Source organism: Pleurodeles waltl, chromosome 8 (genome assembly GCF_031143425.1).
Source record: "Pleurodeles waltl isolate 20211129_DDA chromosome 8, aPleWal1.hap1.20221129, whole genome shotgun sequence".
NCBI lineage: Eukaryota > Metazoa > Chordata > Amphibia > Caudata > Salamandridae > Pleurodeles > Pleurodeles waltl.
The window spans coordinates 1264843953-1264866703 of NC_090447.1; the positions used below are offsets into that span (position 1 = coordinate 1264843953).

At 45.4% G+C, this 22751-nt stretch overlaps 1 protein-coding gene across 2 annotated transcripts in view; it reads left to right on the forward strand.

The window, feature by feature from the left end:
- The window catches only part of SLC7A1 (solute carrier family 7 member 1), a 393527-nt gene that overhangs the window by 172825 nt on the left and 197951 nt on the right, over positions 1–22751 (forward strand). For both annotated transcript variants that reach the window (XM_069202197.1, XM_069202198.1), the window contains one exon: positions 15811–16193. In XM_069202197.1, the coding sequence (XP_069058298.1) occupies positions 15824–16193 (370 nt within the window). In that variant the 5' untranslated portion in view covers positions 15811–15823. The remainder of the gene's footprint in view (positions 1–15810; positions 16194–22751) is intronic.

Sequence of the window (22751 nt, forward strand, 5' to 3'; positions counted from 1 at the left end):
GGAAATAGACATTGGGGACCTTTAGGACTGTTGGAGCCCCTGGATAAGATTCTTATTGCCTCTTAATTTGTTCTGCCCAAATAGAAGTGACCTGTGTTTGGATAACAGTGAAGTAAGAAACACTCTCTGGATGGGGATGAGATTTGATGATTATTAGTTGTTTTTTTTTTTTAATGCTTTCTGCTTACCTGACTCAATTTGGATGCAGGTGAGTGTTGTGGCTGATTAATGATGACTAAAATGTTTGTTTGATTTTATTTGAGCTGGCAGTGACTCGATTGATTGCTCACATTGGGTGTTTTTATGTGATGTTTTTATAAAGGAATAAGGGAGGTATCCCAATGGGTCATTTTTATTTTAACTACGGCCCGGTGGAATTGGGGAGGATATAGGTGACAATTTTAACCTTTTAAGAGGGCTTCTTTAGTAATGGGAGCTGTAGGATTTTGGAAGCTGTTTATTTTATTTGGTCATTTCTTATTCTTGTACAGACATGAAGTGAATGTGTTGGGAGTATATAAAATCATCCTGAGGAAGGTGGTGAAAGAATTGTGAAAGACCACTGAAACACGTCAATACAAGCTGGATTGCAGGACTCTTTGGAACTGGCTGAGAATTGATGAGAAATTGGGTGCACAAGTGAATTGACTCCCATTCTTTTTAAGCCAGAGAATGTAGGGGCCTTTTAATATATTTTTTTTTTTTTAAAGATTGTGTTTTTTATTTTAATTGTATATGGTATTAAATATTTTTGATACTCCTTTAAGATTGATCATTAGAGCGAATGAGTGTATGATGTCTTCAATTGCTGAGGACAAGCTTCATTCGACACGTGTTTCGTCCCAAATCCAGACCTTTATCAAGGCTTATGTTTTGTTCCTAAAAAAACTTCAAGATTCAGACTTCAGATCCATCTCTCTGAGTCCCGACTTGTACTGTGCCTCAAAAGCAGTCTCTCTCATGTGCGATCTGCGGATTTGGGACGAAACACATGTCGGCTGAAACATCTCATGGACTGAAGCTTGTCCTCGGCAATTGAAGAGCTATAAAGACTGCATATTTGAACAAAATGATATGAACTGATCTTATTTTGAATGGCCGATGATTTACAAAGATTGGACATTATGAGTTCCGTTGTTTAATTAAACTCTTTATGAATGGACCTTGGCCCTTTTTGTCTATCTTTAAAGGAGAGTAAATTGTTGGTTTCATGGGACTATATTTAGTTTAGATTTGATAAGTCATGTGTTACTTTTTTAATAGATAAATACATAATTATTAAAGATAATAATGACCAAACAAATGTAGACACTCATATGAATCTATATTTTCATATTTTTTGTTTTTCTTCTCTCCTTACTTATGAGTTAATTGAATAATTTTCTCGATGGTTTCATTAAGTACTATAAAAATGATTTGAAAGACAATTTTGAGTGCTCCATTATTATTGTTTGTATTTGACAACTGCTTCCCCAGTGTCCCTGCCATGAGGCATCCCAAGGACACTTTTGGAGCAGGCCTCCTTATTCGGCTAATGTGCTTCTGACCACCCATCTGTCTGCACTTGCCCTGCCCAGCTCCCTCTGTGACCCCCCCATTCCTATGGTGTGGGTGGTAGGGACAAAACTGGGGGTAACTATTGTATGGGAGGATGCCATTCATGCTCCCCCTGCTCCTGCCGCAGGACTGCACTCCTGATTGGTGGCTTTGAAACCCGCATCCAACCATGCACGTATCTTTTCGTGGACTTGCCACTTACTGTCTCCGCCCTAGGGAGGCGTAACGTGTGGGTCTCCAACTGGTCAGCTTCGCTGACCGGCCTGCTTCCATACCCATTGCTTTTGCCCCATGTTAATCCCTCAACTCTTTAGCCCAGATTAAAACGAACAATATCAGCTGTACCTTCGATTGTTCTTAGAATTGATGAGGATTCAGTTTATCTCTACCAAATGGTCTCCTCAATTATCTTTGTGTTGAAGTCATTTTCTAAAATTTTAGACTGTGATAGATTTATGCATCCAAAAAGCGGGATGTGTGTCTGTTGGAAACTAATTTTTACAACTTACAACTAAAACTTTGACAGGCGTGTACATTTATACAGAAAGTAGAAAAGAGAGAAACAATATACATTGTAAAGGCTGTTCACACCTTTAACATGAATAACACTTACTATAGTAATGGTGCAGACAAAACTCGTACCTCCTATTTTTCTCTAGGGTGCAAAAGACCTTAAGAAGAGCAAGAGACCCATGGGGACTGATTCTAAATAGTTCTATAAAACACATTGGAAATAGCTATATTCATTTATTTATGTGTTTAATTAGAGGGTTTTATAAATCATTTACATGTGTGAGAAGTAACATGGTTTACAGAAATAGAAGTAAAGGAAGATGAAAGGAAATAGGACCGAAGAGGATTAGTGTGAATATTAGGGGATAAGTTAGAGTATCGGGGGAAAGAACGTGGAGGAAACTATTGCTCAGACATGGCCTAAAACGAGGATTATCAGAACATTGGAATGTTGGGAGCTCCATTAAAGACAATTGAGTGCTCTGGGCTTCTAATGGCTGATAGAAGCCCAGAGCTCCTACAATCCAATATTTTTGTTCAGTTGTTTCTATGAACAAAGACCTCACTGAGCCCGAGGGGATTTTAACCCTGTCGGGCTCCATGATCTGTTTTTTTAGTAATTAGAACATGCTGCCCTCTAGGAATTGGGATGTGCTAATAGCCTTGTAGCCTGCCATAGTGGCTATACCAGCCATTAAAGCCCGCTCCCTTGTTAAAGATCCTTGCCTCCGGCTCTGCTTTTAATGCTGGAGGCGGCCTTTAATGGCTGGTATATTCCACTACAGCGAGCTATAAGGTAATATTGAGTGTCTCTCAGTAGCAAAATCTGAAGTTCTTTTCTAAACAGGAGTTAGTTGACTTGGTTTCTTAAAGGGCTAGGATCGCTCTATATACATTGTGCCAAGAACTCCAAGCACCTTCCTCAATGTTTCAGTCTTTTGGATTTGTGATGAATAAGCTGTGATGTATTGGCTGGTCTTAAGGTTCTCGAGGGTTGATAAAGTGAGGCCACATATTGAGGGTAGTTCATTATAGCAGAGTGAAGAAAGTGGTTATTTACATGTTGGCTATGGTGGAGGGTACTGTAAAAATGTAAGTGGTGGAGTGAGTTTTACTTATGTTTTGTATCATTCCTATTATATATTCATGTTATACAGATGTGTAATTTCACTTTGACACTAAACTTGAAAAATTGCTATGGACAATAGGCAAATGAATTCTGCTGAACTAAAATGTTGTAGCTCTCGGTGCTGCCCTCACCAGTTAAAGGGTGGAGTAGTTGTATTTGAGTGCAGCAAAAACAGAACTAGATGCTTACCAGCACGGACTGCAATAAAGTGCCTAAAATTCGAAGGAAAGGTTGGTTTATTAGACGTTAAAGGCCGTTGTGGGTTTAAAGACTTGACGACAAACACAACTTTAGAACGCTTTACCTTGTAAGTAGAAGCTGTTATAATATATAGGAGCCCACCAGATGAGCCATCTGGTATTGAGAATTCGGGTAGGAATTGTTTACTTTGCAAAACTTTATATGTGGTGAGTTCAGCGTGCTACAGATGCCAACCTGCAGCACTGGAGTCCACCGTGGGAATAGTTTGTAGCGCTGCGATTTATTCACGTTATTCGTGGTGTGGCTGCTGTGGCCTTGTAGTCTTTGCGAACATGCGTCTTCGACCCAAAACCTATGTCGGATATCTTGTTACATCGCGGTTTTGTATGTAAAAGGCAATGAAGTGGCCTTGCCTGAAATGGAGAATACATTTAAACCATTTAATTAGGCCTTTTGAGACTCTACATTTTCATTCAGGGACAAGTATGCTGTAAGGAAATGCCTCCTTGGCATGGTTGCCCCCTGACTTTTTGCCTTTGCTGATGCTATGTTTACAATTGAAAGTGTGCTGAGGCCTGCTAACCAGGCCCCAGCACCAGTGTTCTTTCCCTAACCTGTACTTTTGTATCCACAATTGGCAGACCCTGGCATCCAGATAAGTCCCTTGTAACTGGTACTTCTAGTACCAAGGGCCCTGATGCCAAGGAAGGTCTCTAAGGGCTGCAGCATGTCTTATGCCACCCTGGAGACCTCTCACTCAGCACAGACACACTGCTTGCCAGCTTGTGTGTGCTAGTGAGGACAAAGCGAGTAAGTCGACATGGCACTCCCCTCAGGGTGCCATGCCAGCCTCTCACTGCCTATGCAGTATAGGTAAGACACCCCTCTAGCAGGCCTTACAGCCCTAAGGCAGGGTGCACTATACCATAGGTGAGGGTACCAGTGCATGAGCATGGTACCCCTACAGTGTCTAAACAAAACCTTAGACATTGTAAGTGCAGGGTAGCCATAAGAGTATATGGTCTGGGAGTCTGTCAAACACGAACTCCACAGCACCATAATGGCTACACTGAAAACTGGGAAGTTTGGTATCAAACTTCTCAGCACCATAAATGCACACTGATGCCAGTGTACATTTTATTGTAAAATACACCACAGAGGGCACCTTAGAGGTGCCCCCTGAAACTTAACCGACTATCTGTGTAGGCTGACTAGTTTTAGCAGCCTGCCACAAACCGAGACATGTTGCTGGCCCCATGGGGAGAGTGCCTTTGTCACTCTGAGGCCAGTAACAAAGCCTGCACTGGGTGGAGATGCTAACACCTCTCCCAGGCAGGAATTGTCACACCTGGCGGTGAGCCTCAAAGGCTCACCTCCTTTGTGCCAACCCAGCAGGACACTCCAGCTAGTGGAGTTGCCCGCCCCCTCCGGCCAGGCCCCACTTTTGGCGGCAAGGCCGGAGAAAATAATGAGAATAACAAGGAGGAGTCACTGGCCAGTCAGGACAGCCCCTAAGGTGTCCTGAGCTGAGGTGACTCTAACTTTTAGAGATCCTCCATCTTGCAGATGGAGGATTCCCCCAATAGGGTTAGGATTGTGACCCCCTCCCCTTGGGAGGAGGCACAAAGAGGGTGTACCCACCCTCAGGGCTAGTAGCCATTGGCTACTAACCCCCCAGACCTAAACACGCCCTTAAATTTAGTATTTAAGGGCTACCCTGAACCCTAGAAAATTAGATTCCTGCAACTACAAGAAGAAGGACTGCCCAGCTGAAAACCCCTGCAGCGGAAGACCAGAAGACGACAACTGCCTTGGCTCCAGAAACTCACCGGCCTGTCTCCTGCCTTCCAAAGATCCTGCTCCAGCGACGCCTTCCAAAGGGACCAGCGACCTCGACATCCTCTGAGGACTGCCCCTGCTTCGAAAAGACAAGAAACTCCCGAGGACAGCGGACCTGCTCCAAGAAAAGCTGTAACTTTGTTTCCAGCAGCTTTAAAGAACCCTGCAAGCTCCCCGCAAGAAGCGTGAGACTTGCAACACTGCACCCGGCGACCCCGACTCGGCTGGTGGCGATCCAACACCTCAGGAGGGACCCCAGGACTACTCTGATACTGTGAGTACCAAAACCTGTCCCCCCTGAGCCCCCACAGCGCCGCCTGCAGAGGGAATCCCGAGGCTTCCCCTGACCGCGACTCTTTGAACCTAAAGTCCCGACACCTGGGAGAGACCCTGCACCCGCAGCCCCCAGGACCTGAAGGACCGGACTTTCACTGGAGAAGTGACCCCCAGGAGTCCCTCTCCCTTGCCCAAGTGGAGGTTTCCCCGAGGAATCCCCCCCCTTGCCTGCCTGCAGCGCTGAAGAGATCCCGAGATCTCTCATTGACTAACATTGCGAACCCGACGCTTGTTTCTACACGGCACCCGGCCGCCCCCGCGCCGCTGAGGGTGAAATTTCTGTGTGGACTTGTGTCCCCCCCGGTGCCCTACCAAACCCCCCTGGTCTGCCCTCCGAAGACGCGGGTACTTACCTGCAAGCAGACCGGAACCGGGGCACCCCCTTCTCTCCATTCTAGCCTATGTGTTTTGGGCACCACTTTGAACTCTGCACCTGACCGGCCCTGAGCTGCTGGTGTGGTGACTTTGGGGTTGCTCTGAACCCCCAACGGTGGGCTACCTTGGACCAAGAACTGAACCCTGTAAGTGTCTTACTTACCTGGTAAAACTAACCAAAACTTACCTCCCCTAGGAACTGTGAAAATTGCACTAAGTGTCCACTTTTAAAACAGCTATTTGTCAATAACTTGAAAAGTATACATGCAATTTTTATGATTTAAAGTTCCTAAAGTACTTACCTGCAATACCTTTCAAATGAGCTATTACATGTAGAATTTGAACCTGTGGTTCTTAAAATAAACTAAGAAAAGATATTTTTCTATAACAAAACCTATTGGCTGGATTTGTCTCTGAGTGTGTGTACCTCATTTATTGTCTATGTGTATGTACAACAAATGCTTAACACTACTCCTTGGATAAGCCTACTGCTCGACCACACTACCACAAAATAGAGCATTAGTATTATCTATTTTTACCACTATTTTACCTCTAAGGGGAACCCTTGGACTCTGTGCATGCTATTCCTTACTTTGAAATAGCACATACAGAGCCAACTTCCTACATTGGTGGATCAGCGGTGGGGTACAAGACTTTGCATTTGCTGGACTACTCAGCCAATACCTGATCACACGACAAATTCCAAAATTGTCATTAGAAATTGATTTTTGCAATTTGAAAAGTTTTCTAAATTCTTAAAAGTCCTGCTAGGGCCTTGGGTGTTAAGTCCCTGTTTAGCATTTCTTTTAGAGTTTAAAAGTTTGTAAAAGTTTGAATTAGATTCTAGAACCAGTTGTAGATTCTTAAAAAGTATTCCAACTTTTAGAAGCAAAATGTCTAGCACAGATGTGACTGTGGTGGAACTCGACACCACACCTTACCTCCATCTTAAGATGAGGGAGCTAAGGTCACTCTGTAAAATAAAGAAAATAACAATGGGCCCCAAACCTACCAAAATACAGCTCCAGGAGCTTTTGGCAGAGTTTGAAAAGGCCAACCCCTCGGAGGGTGGCAACTCAGAGGAAGAGGATAGTGACTTGGAGGACAATTCCCCCCTACCAGTCCTATCTAAGGAGAACAGGGTCCCTCAAACCCTGACTCCAAAAATAATAGTCAGAGATGCTGGTTCCCTCACAGGAGAGACCAACACCTCTGAAATCACTGAGGATAGCCCCAGTGAAGAGGACATCCAGTTAGCCAGGATGGCCAAAAGGTTGGCTTTGGAAAGACAGATCCTAGCCATAGAGAGGGAAAGACAAGAGATGGGCCTAGGACCCATCAATGGTGGCAGCAACATAAATAGGGTCAGAGATTCTCCTGACATGTTGAAAATCCCTAAAGGGATTGTAACTAAATATGAAGATGGTGATGACATCACCAAATGGTTCACAGCTTTTGAGAGGGCTTGTGTAACCAGAAAAGTGAACAGATCTCACTGGGGTGCTCTCCTTTGGGAAATGTTCACAGGAAAGTGTAGGGATAGACTCCTCACACTCTCTGGACCAGATGCAGAATCTTATGACCTCATGAAGGGTACCCTGATTGAGGGCTTTGGATTCTCCACTGAGGAGTACAGGATTAGGTTCAGGGGGGCTCAAAAATCCTCGAGCCAGACCTGGGTTGACTTTGTTGACTACTCAGTGAAAACACTAGATGGTTGGATTCAAGGCAGTGGTGTAAGTAATTATGATGGGCTGTACAATTTATTTGTGAAAGAACACCTGTTAAGTAATTGTTTCAATGATAAACTGCATCAGCATCTGGTAGACCTAGGACCAATTTCTCCCCAAGAATTGGGAAAGAAGGCGGACCATTGGGTCAAGACAAGGGTGTCCAAGACTTCAACAGGGGGTGACCAAAAGAAAGGGGTCACAAAGACTCCCCAGGGGAAGAGTGATGAGACAACCAAAACTAAAAATAGTAAAGAGTCTTCTACAGGCCCCCAAAAACCTGCACAGGAGGGTGGGCCCAGAGCCTCTTCACAAAACAATGGGTACAAGGGTAAAAACTTTGATCCCAAAAAGGCCTGGTGTCATAGCTGTAAACAGCATGGACACCAAACTGGAGACAAGGCCTGTCCCAAGAAAGGTTCCACTCCAAACTCCCATCCAGGTAACACTGGTATGGCTAGTCTCCAAGTGGGATCAACAGTGTGCCCAGAGCAAATCAGGGTCCACACTGAAGCTACTCTAGTTTCTGAGGGTGGGGTGGATTTAGCCACACTAGCTGTCTGGCCGCCTAACATGCAAAAATACAGACAGCAACTCTTAATTAATGGGACTAGAATAGAGGGCCTGAGGGATACAGGTGCCAGTGTCACCATGGTGACAGAGAAACTGGTTTCCCCTGGCCAATACCTGACTGGAAAAACTTACACAGTCACCAACGCTGACAATCAGAGAAAAGTACATCCCATGGCAATGGTTACTTTAGAATGGGGAGGGGTCAATGGCCTGAAACAGGTGGTGGTCTCCTCAAATATCCCAGTGGACTGTCTGCTTGGAAATGACCTGGAGTCCTCAGCATGGGCTGAGGTAGAGCTAAAAACCCATGCAGCAATGCTGGGTATCCCTGGACTGGTGTGTGTGAAAACAAGAGCACAGTGCAAGGCACAGGGTGAACAAGTAGAGCTGGAGTCTGGAAGAATGGCCCAGCCTACCAAGAGAACAGGAAAGTCAGTTGGGAAACCAACTGCAACACAGCAAAAGAAAGGGAACCTCTCTTCTCAGGAAGAAGTTCTGCCCTCTGAGGGAACTGAGCCTTTGGAGCTTGAACCTTATCAGGTTGAGCTCTTAGGCCCAGGGGGACCCTCAAGGGAGGAGCTGTGTAAGGGACAAGAAACCTGTCCCTCTCTTGAAGGCCTTAGGCAGCAAGCTGCCGAAGAGTCCAAAGGCAAGAAAAATGGAACGCATAGGGTCTATTGGGAAGATGGACTCCTGTACACTGAGGCCAGAGACCCCAAACCTGGTGCCACTAGGAGAGTGGTAGTGCCTCAGCTGTTCAGGAAGTTCATCCTAACATTGGCCCATGACATTCCCCTTGCTGGACATTTGGGACAAACCAAGACGTGGGAGAGGTTAGTCAACCACTTCTACTGGCCCAATATGTCCAACATGGTTAAGGAGTTTTGCCTCTCCTGCCCCACCTGTCAAGCCAGTGGTAAGACAGGTGGGCATCCAAAGGCCCCCCTCATTCCACTTCCAGTGGTGGGGGTGCCCTTTGAAAGAGTGGGTGTGGACATAGTTGGTCCACTAGAACCTCCCACAGCCTCAGGAAATATGTATATCCTGGTAGTAGTGGATCATGCTACCAGGTATCCTGAAGCTATTCCCCTTAGGTCGACTACTGCCCCTGCAGTAGCCAAGGCCCTCATTGGTATCTTTACCAGAGTGGGTTTCCCTAAGGAGGTGGTGTCTGACAGAGGTACCAACTTCATGTCAGCATACCTAAAGCACATGTGGAATGAGTGTGGAGTGACTTATAAATTCACTACACCATACCATCCACAGACTAATGGCTTGGTTGAGAGATTCAACAAGACATTAAAAGGCATGATCATGGAGCTCCCAGAAAAACTCAAAAGGAGATGGGGTGTCCTCTTGCCATGTCTGCTTTTCGCTTACAGAGAGGTGCCACAGAAGGGAGTAGGATTCTCACCCTTTGAACTTCTGTTTGGTCATCCTGTAAGGGGACCACTTGCCCTTGTTAAAGAAGGCTGGGAGAGACCTCTCCATGAGCCTAAACAGGACATAGTGGACTATGTACTTGGCCTTCGCTCTAGAATGGCAGAGTACATGGAAAAGGCAACCAAAAACCTTGAGGCCAGCCAACAGCTCCAGAAGTTTTGGTATGACCAAAAGGCTGCACTGGTTGAGTTCCAACCAGGGCAGAAAGTCTGGGTTCTGGAGCCTGTGGCTCCCAGGGCACTCCAGGACAAATGGAGTGGCCCTTACCCAGTACTAGAAAGGAAGAGTCAGGTCACCTACCTGGTGGACCTGGGCACAAGCAGGAGCCCCAAGAGGGTGATCCATGTAAACCGCCTTAAGCTCTTCCACGACAGGGCTGATGTCAATCTGTTGATGGTAACAGATGAGGATCAGGAGGCAGAGAGTGAACCTCTCCCTGATCTTCTGTCATCAGACCCAAAAGATGGCACAGTAGATGGAGTGATCTACTCAGACACCCTCTCTGGCCAACAGCAAGCTGATTGTAGGAGAGTCCTACAACAGTTTCCTGAACTCTTCTCCTTAACCCCTGGTCAGACACACCTGTGTACCCATGATGTGGACACAGGAGACAGCATGCCTGTCAAGAACAAAATCTTTAGACAATCTGACCATGTTAAGGAAAGCATCAAGGTGGAAGTCCACAAGATGCTGGAATTGGGAGTAATTGAGCGCTCTGACAGCCCCTGGGCTAGCCCAGTGGTCTTAGTCCCCAAACCTCACACCAAAGATGGAAAGAAAGAGATGAGGTTTTGTGTGGACTACAGAGGGCTCAATTCTGTCACCAAGACAGATGCTCATCCAATTCCAAGAGCTGATGAGCTCATAGATAAATTAGGTGCTGCCAAATTTCTAAGTACCTTTGACTTGACAGCAGGGTACTGGCAAATAAAAATGGCACCTGGAGCAAAAGAAAAGACAGCATTCTCCACACCTGATGGGCATTATCAGTTTACTGTTATGCCCTTTGGTTTAAAGAATGCCCCTGCCACCTTCCAAAGGTTGGTGAATCAAGTCCTTGCTGGCTTGGAGTCCTTTAGCACAGCTTATCTTGATGATATTGCTGTCTTTAGCTCCACCTGGCAGGATCACCTGGTCCACCTGAGGAAGGTTTTGAAGGCTCTGCAATCTGCAGGCCTCTCTATCAAGGCATCCAAATGCCAGATAGGGCAGGGAACTGTGGTTTACTTGGGCCACCTTGTAGGTGGAGGCCAAGTTCAGCCACTCCAACCCAAGATCCAGACTATTCTGGACTGGGTAGCTCCAAAAACCCAGACTCAAGTCAGGGCATTCCTTGGCTTGACTGGGTATTACAGGAGGTTTGTGAAGGGATATGGATCCATTGTGACAGCCCTCACTGAACTCACCTCCAAGAAAATGCCCAAGAAAGTGAACTGGACTGTGGAATGCCAACAGGCCTTTGACACCCTGAAACAGGCAATGTGCTCAGCACCAGTTCTAAAAGCTCCAGATTATTCTAAGCAGTTCATTGTGCAGACTGATGCCTCTGAACATGGGATAGGGGCAGTTTTGTCCCAAACAAATGATGATGGCCTTGACCAGCCTGTTGCTTTCATTAGCAGGAGGTTACTCCCCAGGGAGCAGCGTTGGAGTGCCATTGAGAGGGAGGCCTTTGCTGTGGTTTGGTCCTTGAAGAAGCTGAGACCATACCTCTTTGGGACTCACTTCCTAGTTCAAACTGACCACAGACCTCTCAAATGGCTGATGCAAATGAAAGGTGAAAATCCTAAACTGTTGAGGTGGTCCATCTCCCTACAGGGAATGGACTTTATAGTGGAACACAGACCTGGGACTGCCCATGCCAATGCAGATGGCCTTTCCAGGTTCTTCCACTTAGAAAATGAAGACTCTCTTGGGAAAGGTTAGTCTCACCCTCTTTCGTTTGGGGGGGGGTTGTGTAAGGAAATGCCTCCTTGGCATGGTTGCCCCCTGACTTTTTGCCTTTGCTGATGCTATGTTTACAATTGAAAGTGTGCTGAGGCCTGCTAACCAGGCCCCAGCACCAGTGTTCTTTCCCTAACCTGTACTTTTGTATCCACAATTGGCAGACCCTGGCATCCAGATAAGTCCCTTGTAACTGGTACTTCTAGTACCAAGGGCCCTGATGCCAAGGAAGGTCTCTAAGGGCTGCAGCATGTCTTATGCCACCCTGGAGACCTCTCACTCAGCACAGACACACTGCTTGCCAGCTTGTGTGTGCTAGTGAGGACAAAGCGAGTAAGTCGACATGGCACTCCCCTCAGGGTGCCATGCCAGCCTCTCACTGCCTATGCAGTATAGGTAAGACACCCCTCTAGCAGGCCTTACAGCCCTAAGGCAGGGTGCACTATACCATAGGTGAGGGTACCAGTGCATGAGCATGGTACCCCTACAGTGTCTAAACAAAACCTTAGACATTGTAAGTGCAGGGTAGCCATAAGAGTATATGGTCTGGGAGTCTGTCAAACACGAACTCCACAGCACCATAATGGCTACACTGAAAACTGGGAAGTTTGGTATCAAACTTCTCAGCACCATAAATGCACACTGATGCCAGTGTACATTTTATTGTAAAATACACCACAGAGGGCACCTTAGAGGTGCCCCCTGAAACTTAACCGACTATCTGTGTAGGCTGACTAGTTTTAGCAGCCTGCCACAAACCGAGACATGTTGCTGGCCCCATGGGGAGAGTGCCTTTGTCACTCTGAGGCCAGTAACAAAGCCTGCACTGGGTGGAGATGCTAACACCTCTCCCAGGCAGGAATTGTCACACCTGGCGGTGAGCCTCAAAGGCTCACCTCCTTTGTGCCAACCCAGCAGGACACTCCAGCTAGTGGAGTTGCCCGCCCCCTCCGGCCAGGCCCCACTTTTGGCGGCAAGGCCGGAGAAAATAATGAGAATAACAAGGAGGAGTCACTGGCCAGTCAGGACAGCCCCTAAGGTGTCCTGAGCTGAGGTGACTCTAACTTTTAGAGATCCTCCATCTTGCAGATGGAGGATTCCCCCAATAGGGTTAGGATTGTGACCCCCTCCCCTTGGGAGGAGGCACAAAGAGGGTGTACCCACCCTCAGGGCTAGTAGCCATTGGCTACTAACCCCCCAGACCTAAACACGCCCTTAAATTTAGTATTTAAGGGCTACCCTGAACCCTAGAAAATTAGATTCCTGCAACTACAAGAAGAAGGACTGCCCAGCTGAAAACCCCTGCAGCGGAAGACCAGAAGACGACAACTGCCTTGGCTCCAGAAACTCACCGGCCTGTCTCCTGCCTTCCAAAGATCCTGCTCCAGCGACGCCTTCCAAAGGGACCAGCGACCTCGACATCCTCTGAGGACTGCCCCTGCTTCGAAAAGACAAGAAACTCCCGAGGACAGCGGACCTGCTCCAAGAAAAGCTGCAACTTTGTTTCCAGCAGCTTTAAAGAACCCTGCAAGCTCCCCGCAAGAAGCGTGAGACTTGCAACACTGCACCCGGCGACCCCGACTCGGCTGGTGGCGATCCAACACCTCAGGAGGGACCCCAGGACTACTCTGATACTGTGAGTACCAAAACCTGTCCCCCCTGAGCCCCCACAGCGCCGCCTGCAGAGGGAATCCCGAGGCTTCCCCTGACCGCGACTCTTTGAACCTAAAGTCCCGACACCTGGGAGAGACCCTGCACCCGCAGCCCCCAGGACCTGAAGGACCGGACTTTCACTGGAGAAGTGACCCCCAGGAGTCCCTCTCCCTTGCCCAAGTGGAGGTTTCCCCGAGGAATCCCCCCCTTGCCTGCCTGCAGCGCTGAAGAGATCCCGAGATCTCTCATTGACTAACATTGCGAACCCAACGCTTGTTTCTACACGGCACCCGGCCGCCCCCGCGCCGCTGAGGGTGAAATTTCTGTGTGGACTTGTGTCCCCCCCGGTGCCCTACCAAACCCCCCTGGTCTGCCCTCCGAAGACGCGGGTACTTACCTGCAAGCAGACCGGAACCGGGGCACCCCCTTCTCTCCATTCTAGCCTATGTGTTTTGGGCACCACTTTGAACTCTGCACCTGACCGGCCCTGAGCTGCTGGTGTGGTGACTTTGGGGTTGCTCTGAACCCCCAACGGTGGGCTACCTTGGACCAAGAACTGAACCCTGTAAGTGTCTTACTTACCTGGTAAAACTAACCAAAACTTACCTCCCCTAGGAACTGTGAAAATTGCACTAAGTGTCCACTTTTAAAACAGCTATTTGTCAATAACTTGAAAAGTATACATGCAATTTTTATGATTTAAAGTTCCTAAAGTACTTACCTGCAATACCTTTCAAATGAGCTATTACATGTAGAATTTGAACCTGTGGTTCTTAAAATAAACTAAGAAAAGATATTTTTCTATAACAAAACCTATTGGCTGGATTTGTCTCTGAGTGTGTGTACCTCATTTATTGTCTATGTGTATGTACAACAAATGCTTAACACTACTCCTTGGATAAGCCTACTGCTCGACCACACTACCACAAAATAGAGCATTAGTATTATCTATTTTTACCACTATTTTACCTCTAAGGGGAACCCTTGGACTCTGTGCATGCTATTCCTTACTTTGAAATAGCACATACAGAGCCAACTTCCTACATATGCCATACAGATTAGCCATCTAAATGTGTGAAATAAATTCCTAGTTCTATAAATAGGATCATAAATGGCATAAACCAATGGCTGTGTTATAAAGGAATACAGGTAGCCAGTTTGCATTTTTTTTTCTTACTGATTTTTTTATACTTTGTCTTGCAGTGTGCTCTCTTACACTGATAGAATGGTCAAAGTACAGTAGCTGTCTGGGTACATTTACACTTTTTATGATAAAGTTGTGCACTATGAATTTCAAACAGAAATGCAGCTATGAAATATCAAGACTCAACCACACCCTACCAACACAGTTAGAAATGAACACATTCCATGCCCAGACCACCAGACTGTCTACAGTCTAGAGAATGAGTGTCAACCTCAGGGTTGAATATAGCACTTGACGTCATGTTCTCAAATAGTTTACCAGCATGGGCTCTTTCCTTTATTTAGCTGCAGCTAAGCTTGCAATGATTGCTAATATGTACATAAATACATACAACCTAAATTACCTCAAATTATGTTGGTTCTGTGTTTTCCAGTACGAAATTGAAGTACCACTCTGCCAACATCCAAAAGACACTTTGAGACTGGCAGACGTGTTTCCAGTGGTTCTTAAGGCTATACTTCATTTTGTACGGGTAGATGCCTTTTTTCCATTAAGGTTAGATGCTCGAAATACACATCTTATCTTAACGGCACTGCGCAATTTAATTCTGCACGGTCCTGCCTACTAAAATGTATTAATTTACCAATACCTCTTAAAATGTTTTCCTATTTTTTCCGTTTATTACTTTTCCAGTTAGAAAAACACCAACAATATGCACCCTTAATTTGGCGGTCTACTTATAGCGTTGGGAAGCCTTCGAGCCACGCGCTCTAAAAATTCATTACACTAAACTTTGCCAGTCACAGTTTTGTGAGGCTGCGTTGCTAAAGTCTTGTTTATATCCGCTAATATTGCATTGCTCGTGAAAGCAGGTAATGTTGCCTAACACTTGTGGATTTTCTTTGTAAAACAGAGTAACTCGTACATCTGTTTACAGTGCTGTTCAACTAAGCCTGGTTTGTTTTTATCTTCAATGATATATAAATTAAGCACCATAAAACAAAGGAATAGCAAGTGTTGAAGAGGCATATTGCTAATGAAGAAAACTGAGGACAGTGTTTTAATGTGTTGTTAAATAAGACTCGTTTTTTCAATTCAATGTTTGCTTCCGATTCCCTGCAACTCTTCATTGGAACATGATTGTTGAAAGGCATGGCTTTTCACGAGACATGAGCCTTTTCCGGGTAGGTGACGCTTCTGGGGCAAAAAGTCTATATTTTTATTTGAAAATGGAGAAACACTGATCAAAGGTGCAGGAAACCACGGTCTGGACAGGACCCGCTGGTAGATCACAATTCATTGCGAGAATGTTTGGGAGGGTGTAAAACCTGTTGTTTCGTCAGGTACGTTATTTACATTTGCTTCTTTCACAGATTAAAGAAAAGAATGGGGTTCCAGGTGCTCATGAATCTTGGCCAGCAGCTGTTTCGACGAAAGATTGTGGACTGTCGCGATGAATCCAGTCGACTGTCACGATGCCTGAACACTTTTGACTTGATAGCGCTTGGCGTTGGGAGCACTCTTGGCGCAGGGGTCTACGTCCTGGCTGGAGCCGTGGCTCGCGAGAATGCGGGTCCCGCCATCGTTCTCTGCTTCCTTATTGCTGCGCTAGCCTCGGTGTTGGCGGGGCTCTGCTACGGAGAGTTTGGCGCAAGAGTCCCAAAGACTGGCTCTGCCTACCTCTACAGCTATGTCACTGTTGGAGAACTGCTGGCGTTCATCACTGGCTGGAACCTAATCCTTTCCTATGTAATTGGTAAGTGTCTATCAGACTATAAATCATCTGGTTAATGCTGTTCGATTTCGTGATTTGGAGACCCTTAAAATCTTCAGTTATACTCCATTCCTGTGTTTGATGTAGGTTTACTTTTTGTTCCCGATGTCTCCTTTAGTGCCTTTTCAATCAGTCTGTTATGGAATATGAATAATTTGTGTACTCGTTAAACATTTGCAGTATACCTGGGTCATTGTTGCAAGGCCATCCAGGCCACCATATGAGCAGAAACTGGTGTTCTGTTCCTAAAAGGAATGCTTTGCCGAATCACCAGCAGCCATTAGTCAACTTTATTTGTAATTTCACTGTTGTGTTTTTGACCACAGTTCTTATTGTTTGCTTGTTGCTTACAACTTAAAATAGGTTTTTAATAATATGCAGGATGTGAGTACTTTGTGTATTTTGTGCCAGTGCAGAAGTTACTTATAGGTGGGCTGCAACACTTGGGCAATAGGAACCTCAGATCAGTGTTTAGGATTGTTAATGTCCTAGTATTAGTGGATTTGATTGAGCTGGTTTTTTTGCAGGGTAACCCATTGTGGTATGTTAAATACTTTATTTGTGATTTAATGTTGGAGGCATTTTAACTTAACCTGGTAGTTAATGAGGCCAGTGGAAACGGAAATATTTTTGTGGCATGAGCTGACAGATTCGGAGATCCCAAAACTGGCAGTAACATTTCACATCAGTTAGTCCTTTTGGCTAGGCCCACAGCATAGACAACGCAAACAATGTAGAGAAGCATGGCCTTTACAGTGGTAAAGTGAATTAGTACAGACTCCAACTGCTAGGCTGTGTAGAAGAGGGCTCCCATGCTTGGTGCGAGTGCCTCCTCAGCCGTCTTGGTACCCAAACACATGAACCCCTCAGAAGGTGCACAGGTTTCAGGGTCCGTTCTGCACTGACCTTTGCATCAAACATCCTTGTGGGAAATTAAGTGCGTGAGTAACAGCCAAATAATGCATGTGATAAATACAGAATGTAGTCCACAAACACCAAATGTAATTAAAAAGCTGACCTTTTATGAAGAAACGTTGAAAAATTATGAAAAGGCTAAATCTCACCAGTGACTGTAAATGAAACACCGAAAACGTATATGGATTTTTTTTTTTTTAAATGTGTGACAATTGGACTTTTAACCATGGCTAGCGCTTCACCCCTACTAGCTGAACCATAAATGCAGGTGGTCATTTACAATGTGTTTGTCTAAGGGAAGAACTTTACCATCGCGCACTAAAAAAAATGATATTGCTGAGTGCCACATATTGAGAGCCCTGGCTAAAGACTGCTGTGTTGATTGAAAATGCTGTTAGTGGCATTGTCTCAAAGTGAGGTCCATGATAAGAGGTCAAGTGAATACATTGAGAGAGCTCAGAGTAGGAAACATGTTCCAAACTAGGTCTATCCACAGCAGGTACATAGGGCCAGCCTCAAATTGACGGTGCCTCCCAGGACACATTAGCTGTGTAGAAAACTTTCACTGTTTTAATGTGCAGATTCCAACAGGGGATTAACCATCATTATGGGGTCGGAATCCTGTGGTTGTAGATCTGCTGCTATTGGTATCTTCGCACATGAGATTTTACGTTTCCACAACATGTTAACTGAGAGCTCCCGCTAGTCACTAATCTCATGGAAGCATCAGTCACTTTGACTTTGACTCATGCACTTTGATTTGCAGAAAAAAAATTATAAGTGAGAGGACTAGCCTTGGACAGCTTCACAGATCCAGTTGACTTTGTAGTAGATCTCAATCTACATTTTATGTTGTTTTCCACTCTTGTAAGCAGGTAAAGCCCTAACTGTGGCTCAGTGTAGGTATGGCTGCCTCTATGGCAAGCTATTTCCCTCTTTGAATATAAACATTCCTTTTTTTAAGGTTCCCGAACCCATATCGTCAAGAAAGCTTCAGAAGAGTGCCGTAGTAGCTCAGTCCTCTCAAATATTTTGGTGGATCTTTCCACTAAACCCATATGAACAAATTTAACAGGGAATCTTAACATTGACAAAAGGCTTCCTTTATGTTGATCTTTTCAAGTTCCTGGCACTACAGGTTTCAGGAAAGAAGTATCAAGTAGGATCCAGGATGCTTGAATTCCAATCAATATCAGTATTTCAGTCAAGTGAGAGTCTTCCAGAGCTTCAGTACATTTTCACGGCACTACCAGTGGTACTGGAAATAATCTTTAAGGAAGCACAAACACTGCTTGCTGCCTTGACCTGGGGGTGAGGGTTGGTGGCAAGTAGCATCCCAAACTCTTTACACCCTTTTAGAAAAGGGGAGCCTAGTAGGTCCTAATTTTGAACTTCTCTGCTGTGGCACAGCTCCAGTGGCCTATGCAAGGGATAGCAACACTTGATGGATAGGAGACACTTGAACTACAATGACTGTACAGTGGTTGCTGACAAACTGGGATGGAATGCGCAGACTCCACTCACTGACTGTAGCCAAGCACTGCTGAACAACATATGTTACGAACAAAACAACTCTATGGCCATATGCAGAGAAATTACAGCTGTAGTCCCTGCCCGAATCCGCAGAATTGATAACTCTGCATGACATACATCAGTGGCATGAGGCAGACATACAGAAATGGGAGATTTGATCGCGGGGTTATGAAAACATTCAAAGAACGTCAAGACGAATAGGACTTGGGTCCTGGACAATTCCTGGTGTACAACACAGAGTAGGATAGCAGCATCCAAATGGATGCTGGGATGAGAGGCACCTAACACTTGTTACTCCAGGCCTTCAGCACACAACACTGCCAGGCAAGCAATTATTTGACTATATGCCATCTATTACAACAGGCAAGATTGCCACAGTCCCCACTGAAAGAATAGTGGGAGACTCAACTGGGCAGGGAGAAACAATTTGATGACTGGAAATGTGGGGCTACACAGTGTGAAGCGTATTTCCAAAGATGCTGGAATTCGATACACATGATTCAATTACCAACATCACTCCTACATGACACCAGGCCGCATAAGGTGCATGTACCCAGGAATGTCGGTACAGCGCTCAGCAATGGCGGCAGATTTCATTCACATAGTGTGGGCTTGGCCAGTTATAGTGCGATTCTGGAAGGAGATAGCTCGGGCCATATGGGGACGAAGATGAGTTTCGGAAATAACAATAGTGAAATGCTCAAATAGCCCACGCATCCCTGAATGTGATCTGCAGAAGCAGGATAGGGTCGGACCTGCCCCCTGCTCCTCTTGCTGCACGCACCACCTCCTACTAGGACTCGGCCACTGTCCAAGGGACACTCATATTTGAGATGACCCTTAGCAACATACAATACACTTGATTGGTGAATGCTTGTGCTCAAGTGAGTTATAAGTTTATTCTTAATAATTGTTACTTTTACCACATACATTGTAGTTGACTCCCCTAACCGTCAAATACAGATGACTGGGTTGCACAGAGGATAGATGGGATGGTGCACAGTTGACCATTCACCCTTTGCTAAAGCGTCAGTTAGGTATCTGAGTGAATTATGATCAATGTATTTCACAACGCTACATTTTACGGCACTGAACGTCTTTGCAATTGTAAAGATGAAGTGATAGTATTTGTTGTAAAGTAAAAGGAACTTTTTTCCCCTCTGGCCCTCTACATTACAATAAGTTACAATAACTGGAAACAAAGGGTCTGGTTCTTAAAGAATGGGACTAGCATGTTGACATCTTCGAATCAGTATTTCCTCCTAGGATTTACATTTGTTTCATATCATTTAGTTGCAAAACCCAAGCTGTAGCCACTGAAATCTACTTAGACTGCATCCTTCCATGTTTATGCCTAACTCCGAAGATGTCCCACTGTGCAGAATGTGTTGACGGAAAGTTGCATTTTAAAATGCAAATCACTTTCATTTTTTTCCTCCGGAAGGAATAATATTTGTATGTATGAATACAAAAAGGTATGTGTTTGCCGCCTTTCCACTGGCCACCTTTCCATGGGAGCTCCCATGTGCCTATTCCCATATTGTGGAAAATCTATCTACAGATCAGAAGCAGAATTTGTGATCACGGATGTTGGCTTCTACAGTGAAAGTCGTCTTGGGCACACTCATACGTTAGTAAAAGGAAATCAAATTTAGCATTTCAGTGGCATCTTTTGTAGAACCCTGTAGAATGTTTGTGTTCTCTGGGACCGCACTATTAAAAAGTAAGTAGACACTCATTGTAACCATTAATGCTACTGTTCCTGGAAATGCAGAAACCAGATACCACTTAAAGCACAGTGAAATGCCACGTGCCTCAGTTTTAGGTTTTGACTTTCAGGGATTGTGAGGTCCTGTTGTCAAAGTTTACCCTCCCAAGTTTCTCTGGGGGTACAATACTCACTCTCAGTAAGGATTGACTTGTATTATGTATCAAGAAAACGAGTTCAGCAACTTTAAGATATTCTGTGAAATACAGTTCTACTACCTTGTAGGCTTAGCAAGTGAAGTGGAATACAAGTGTAAAATCAAGGTTATAGTTGTATTACAATTTAACCAATGATGTAGCCAAGCACCTGGCCTTCTTTCACTGTTATATGTCTTCTTGCTCCTAGACTTGTAGTGTCGGGAGCACCAATGGTTGTTCAGGGACTCTGCATTGTTCAGGGACCACTGTTTCAGTATATGTTGTGTATTTTGTATGGCATGCATCTTACCTGTGAGGGTATCCTGGCACCTAAAGGAGGGTGAGGCTGTAGCTGGTATCTATTGGAATAACCAGGTTTTCAGTTTCTTGTGGAATTAAAAGGACTGAGCAGGCAACTGAGATGATATGAGAGGTCATTACAGGCTTTGGCATCCAGGTACGAGAAAGATCTGTTTTTTCAGATGTGAGGAATGTGGGAGGCCTTTAGAGCATAGGTTTTTGGTCTGAAATGTTATGCAACTGTTCAGATAAATGGGGCTTTGATTGTGTAGGGCTTTGCATGTGTGTACGAGGAGCTGGACGAGCGTTTGTGAACTGGGAGCCAGTGGATGTGTTTTGGGAGTGTGGTCCCATAGTCCAATGTGCTGGAGGCCAAGTCTGTGATGGTTCTACAGTTGTGCGGGAGCCATCTAAAGATTTTCTTGAGGTGGTTGAGGAAACATGAGGAAGTGACCATGTTAATCTGGCTGGTCATTCTTCGATGGTTGTCCACTATTATTCTGAGCTTTCTGGTTTTATTAGCCAGGTTGGGGGTTGGTCCTAGTTCAGCTGGCTCCCAGACATGGATCCTCAGTAAGGTGACCTTTCCGAAGAGTACCATCTCATGTTAGGGTTGAGGTTTAGAATGTTGGTCTTCATTCGGGTGGCGACTTCAGACATGTAGGAAGTGAACTTCATCCAGATGTTGGGTGCATCTTCGATGGAGTGGATGAGCTAGTTGTCGTTAGCATACGAGATGGTTCCTGTGCATGGGCGATGTTGGCAAGTGGTGCCATGTAAACATTGAACTGGATGGAGCTTAGTGAGAATCCTTTGGGAACTATGCATATCTGGTTTGTAACACTGAAGTGTATGGCTCCAAGCTGAGAAAGAGGGTATGCCATTTGAGGAAGGAGCTGCTTAATTGGAGTGCGTGGTCCTTGGATGCTGGTTTTATGGAGATGGTGTCAAATGTGGCTGAGAGGTGTAGCAGGATGCATGCTGCTATATTTCCTCTGTCCATGATCAGGCGGATGTCGGTGTTGGCGATGAGGGTGGTCTTGGTGCTATGATTGTGAGAGGTCCTGAAGGTGGTTGTTGAAGTGCTCTGCCAGCTATTTGTTTACAAATTGTTGCAGTACTTTGACTGGGTTGTGGGGCAGGGAGATCGGTCTGTAGTCTGCCAGTGTCTTCTGATCTGCTAAGGGGAAGGGGTAGTGTTGTGGCATGTTTCCAGGTGTCTGGGGAAAAGTGGCTGTGGTGAAGGAGTCATTGAGTATCTGGGTGAGTTTTGCCAACCAAAAGTGGCTGCATCATTCCGTCAGAGGTGGGAAGCAGGGTAGGGAGTGACTTTTGGCAAGTGCAAGTATTTGTACTGAGCAGGATGTGACAGAGGGTCACAGTAGCATGGGCACACCGTATCTCATGCTGTTGCTTTACAAGACACTTTCTAAGCACACAAGGCAGCCTACCTCTTTCTAAGCGTGGCTTCACTGCATAAATTCTCTCCTCTCCACTGTCCTAGGGATATTATCTTAAAGAGGACAGTCTTGAATTTGGTCTGAAGGACGGTTTTCTTTGCATGGGCGTTCCAGGATTCAGCAAGTCAAAAGGTGCAAACTAGATAAGTGAGAGGGGGCCCTATTACATCTAGTCCTGGGGACAGTTGATATCAATATTACAAACAAATTCAAAGTTTTCCTTAAAGTGCATTTCTCCTTTCAGCTTCATTGTAACCATTTGGGATGAAACTGTACTTTGCTTTTTGTGTATTCTGGCTAGACTGTCCTTGCATCTAGGACACAGCAGATATGGGGCCGGGGCACCTCCCCATGTATTCTGTGAAGTGTGAGACACTTTGCTAAGCCACCAGGCTAAAGCCTTTGTCCACGTGTTGCTCTCACATTC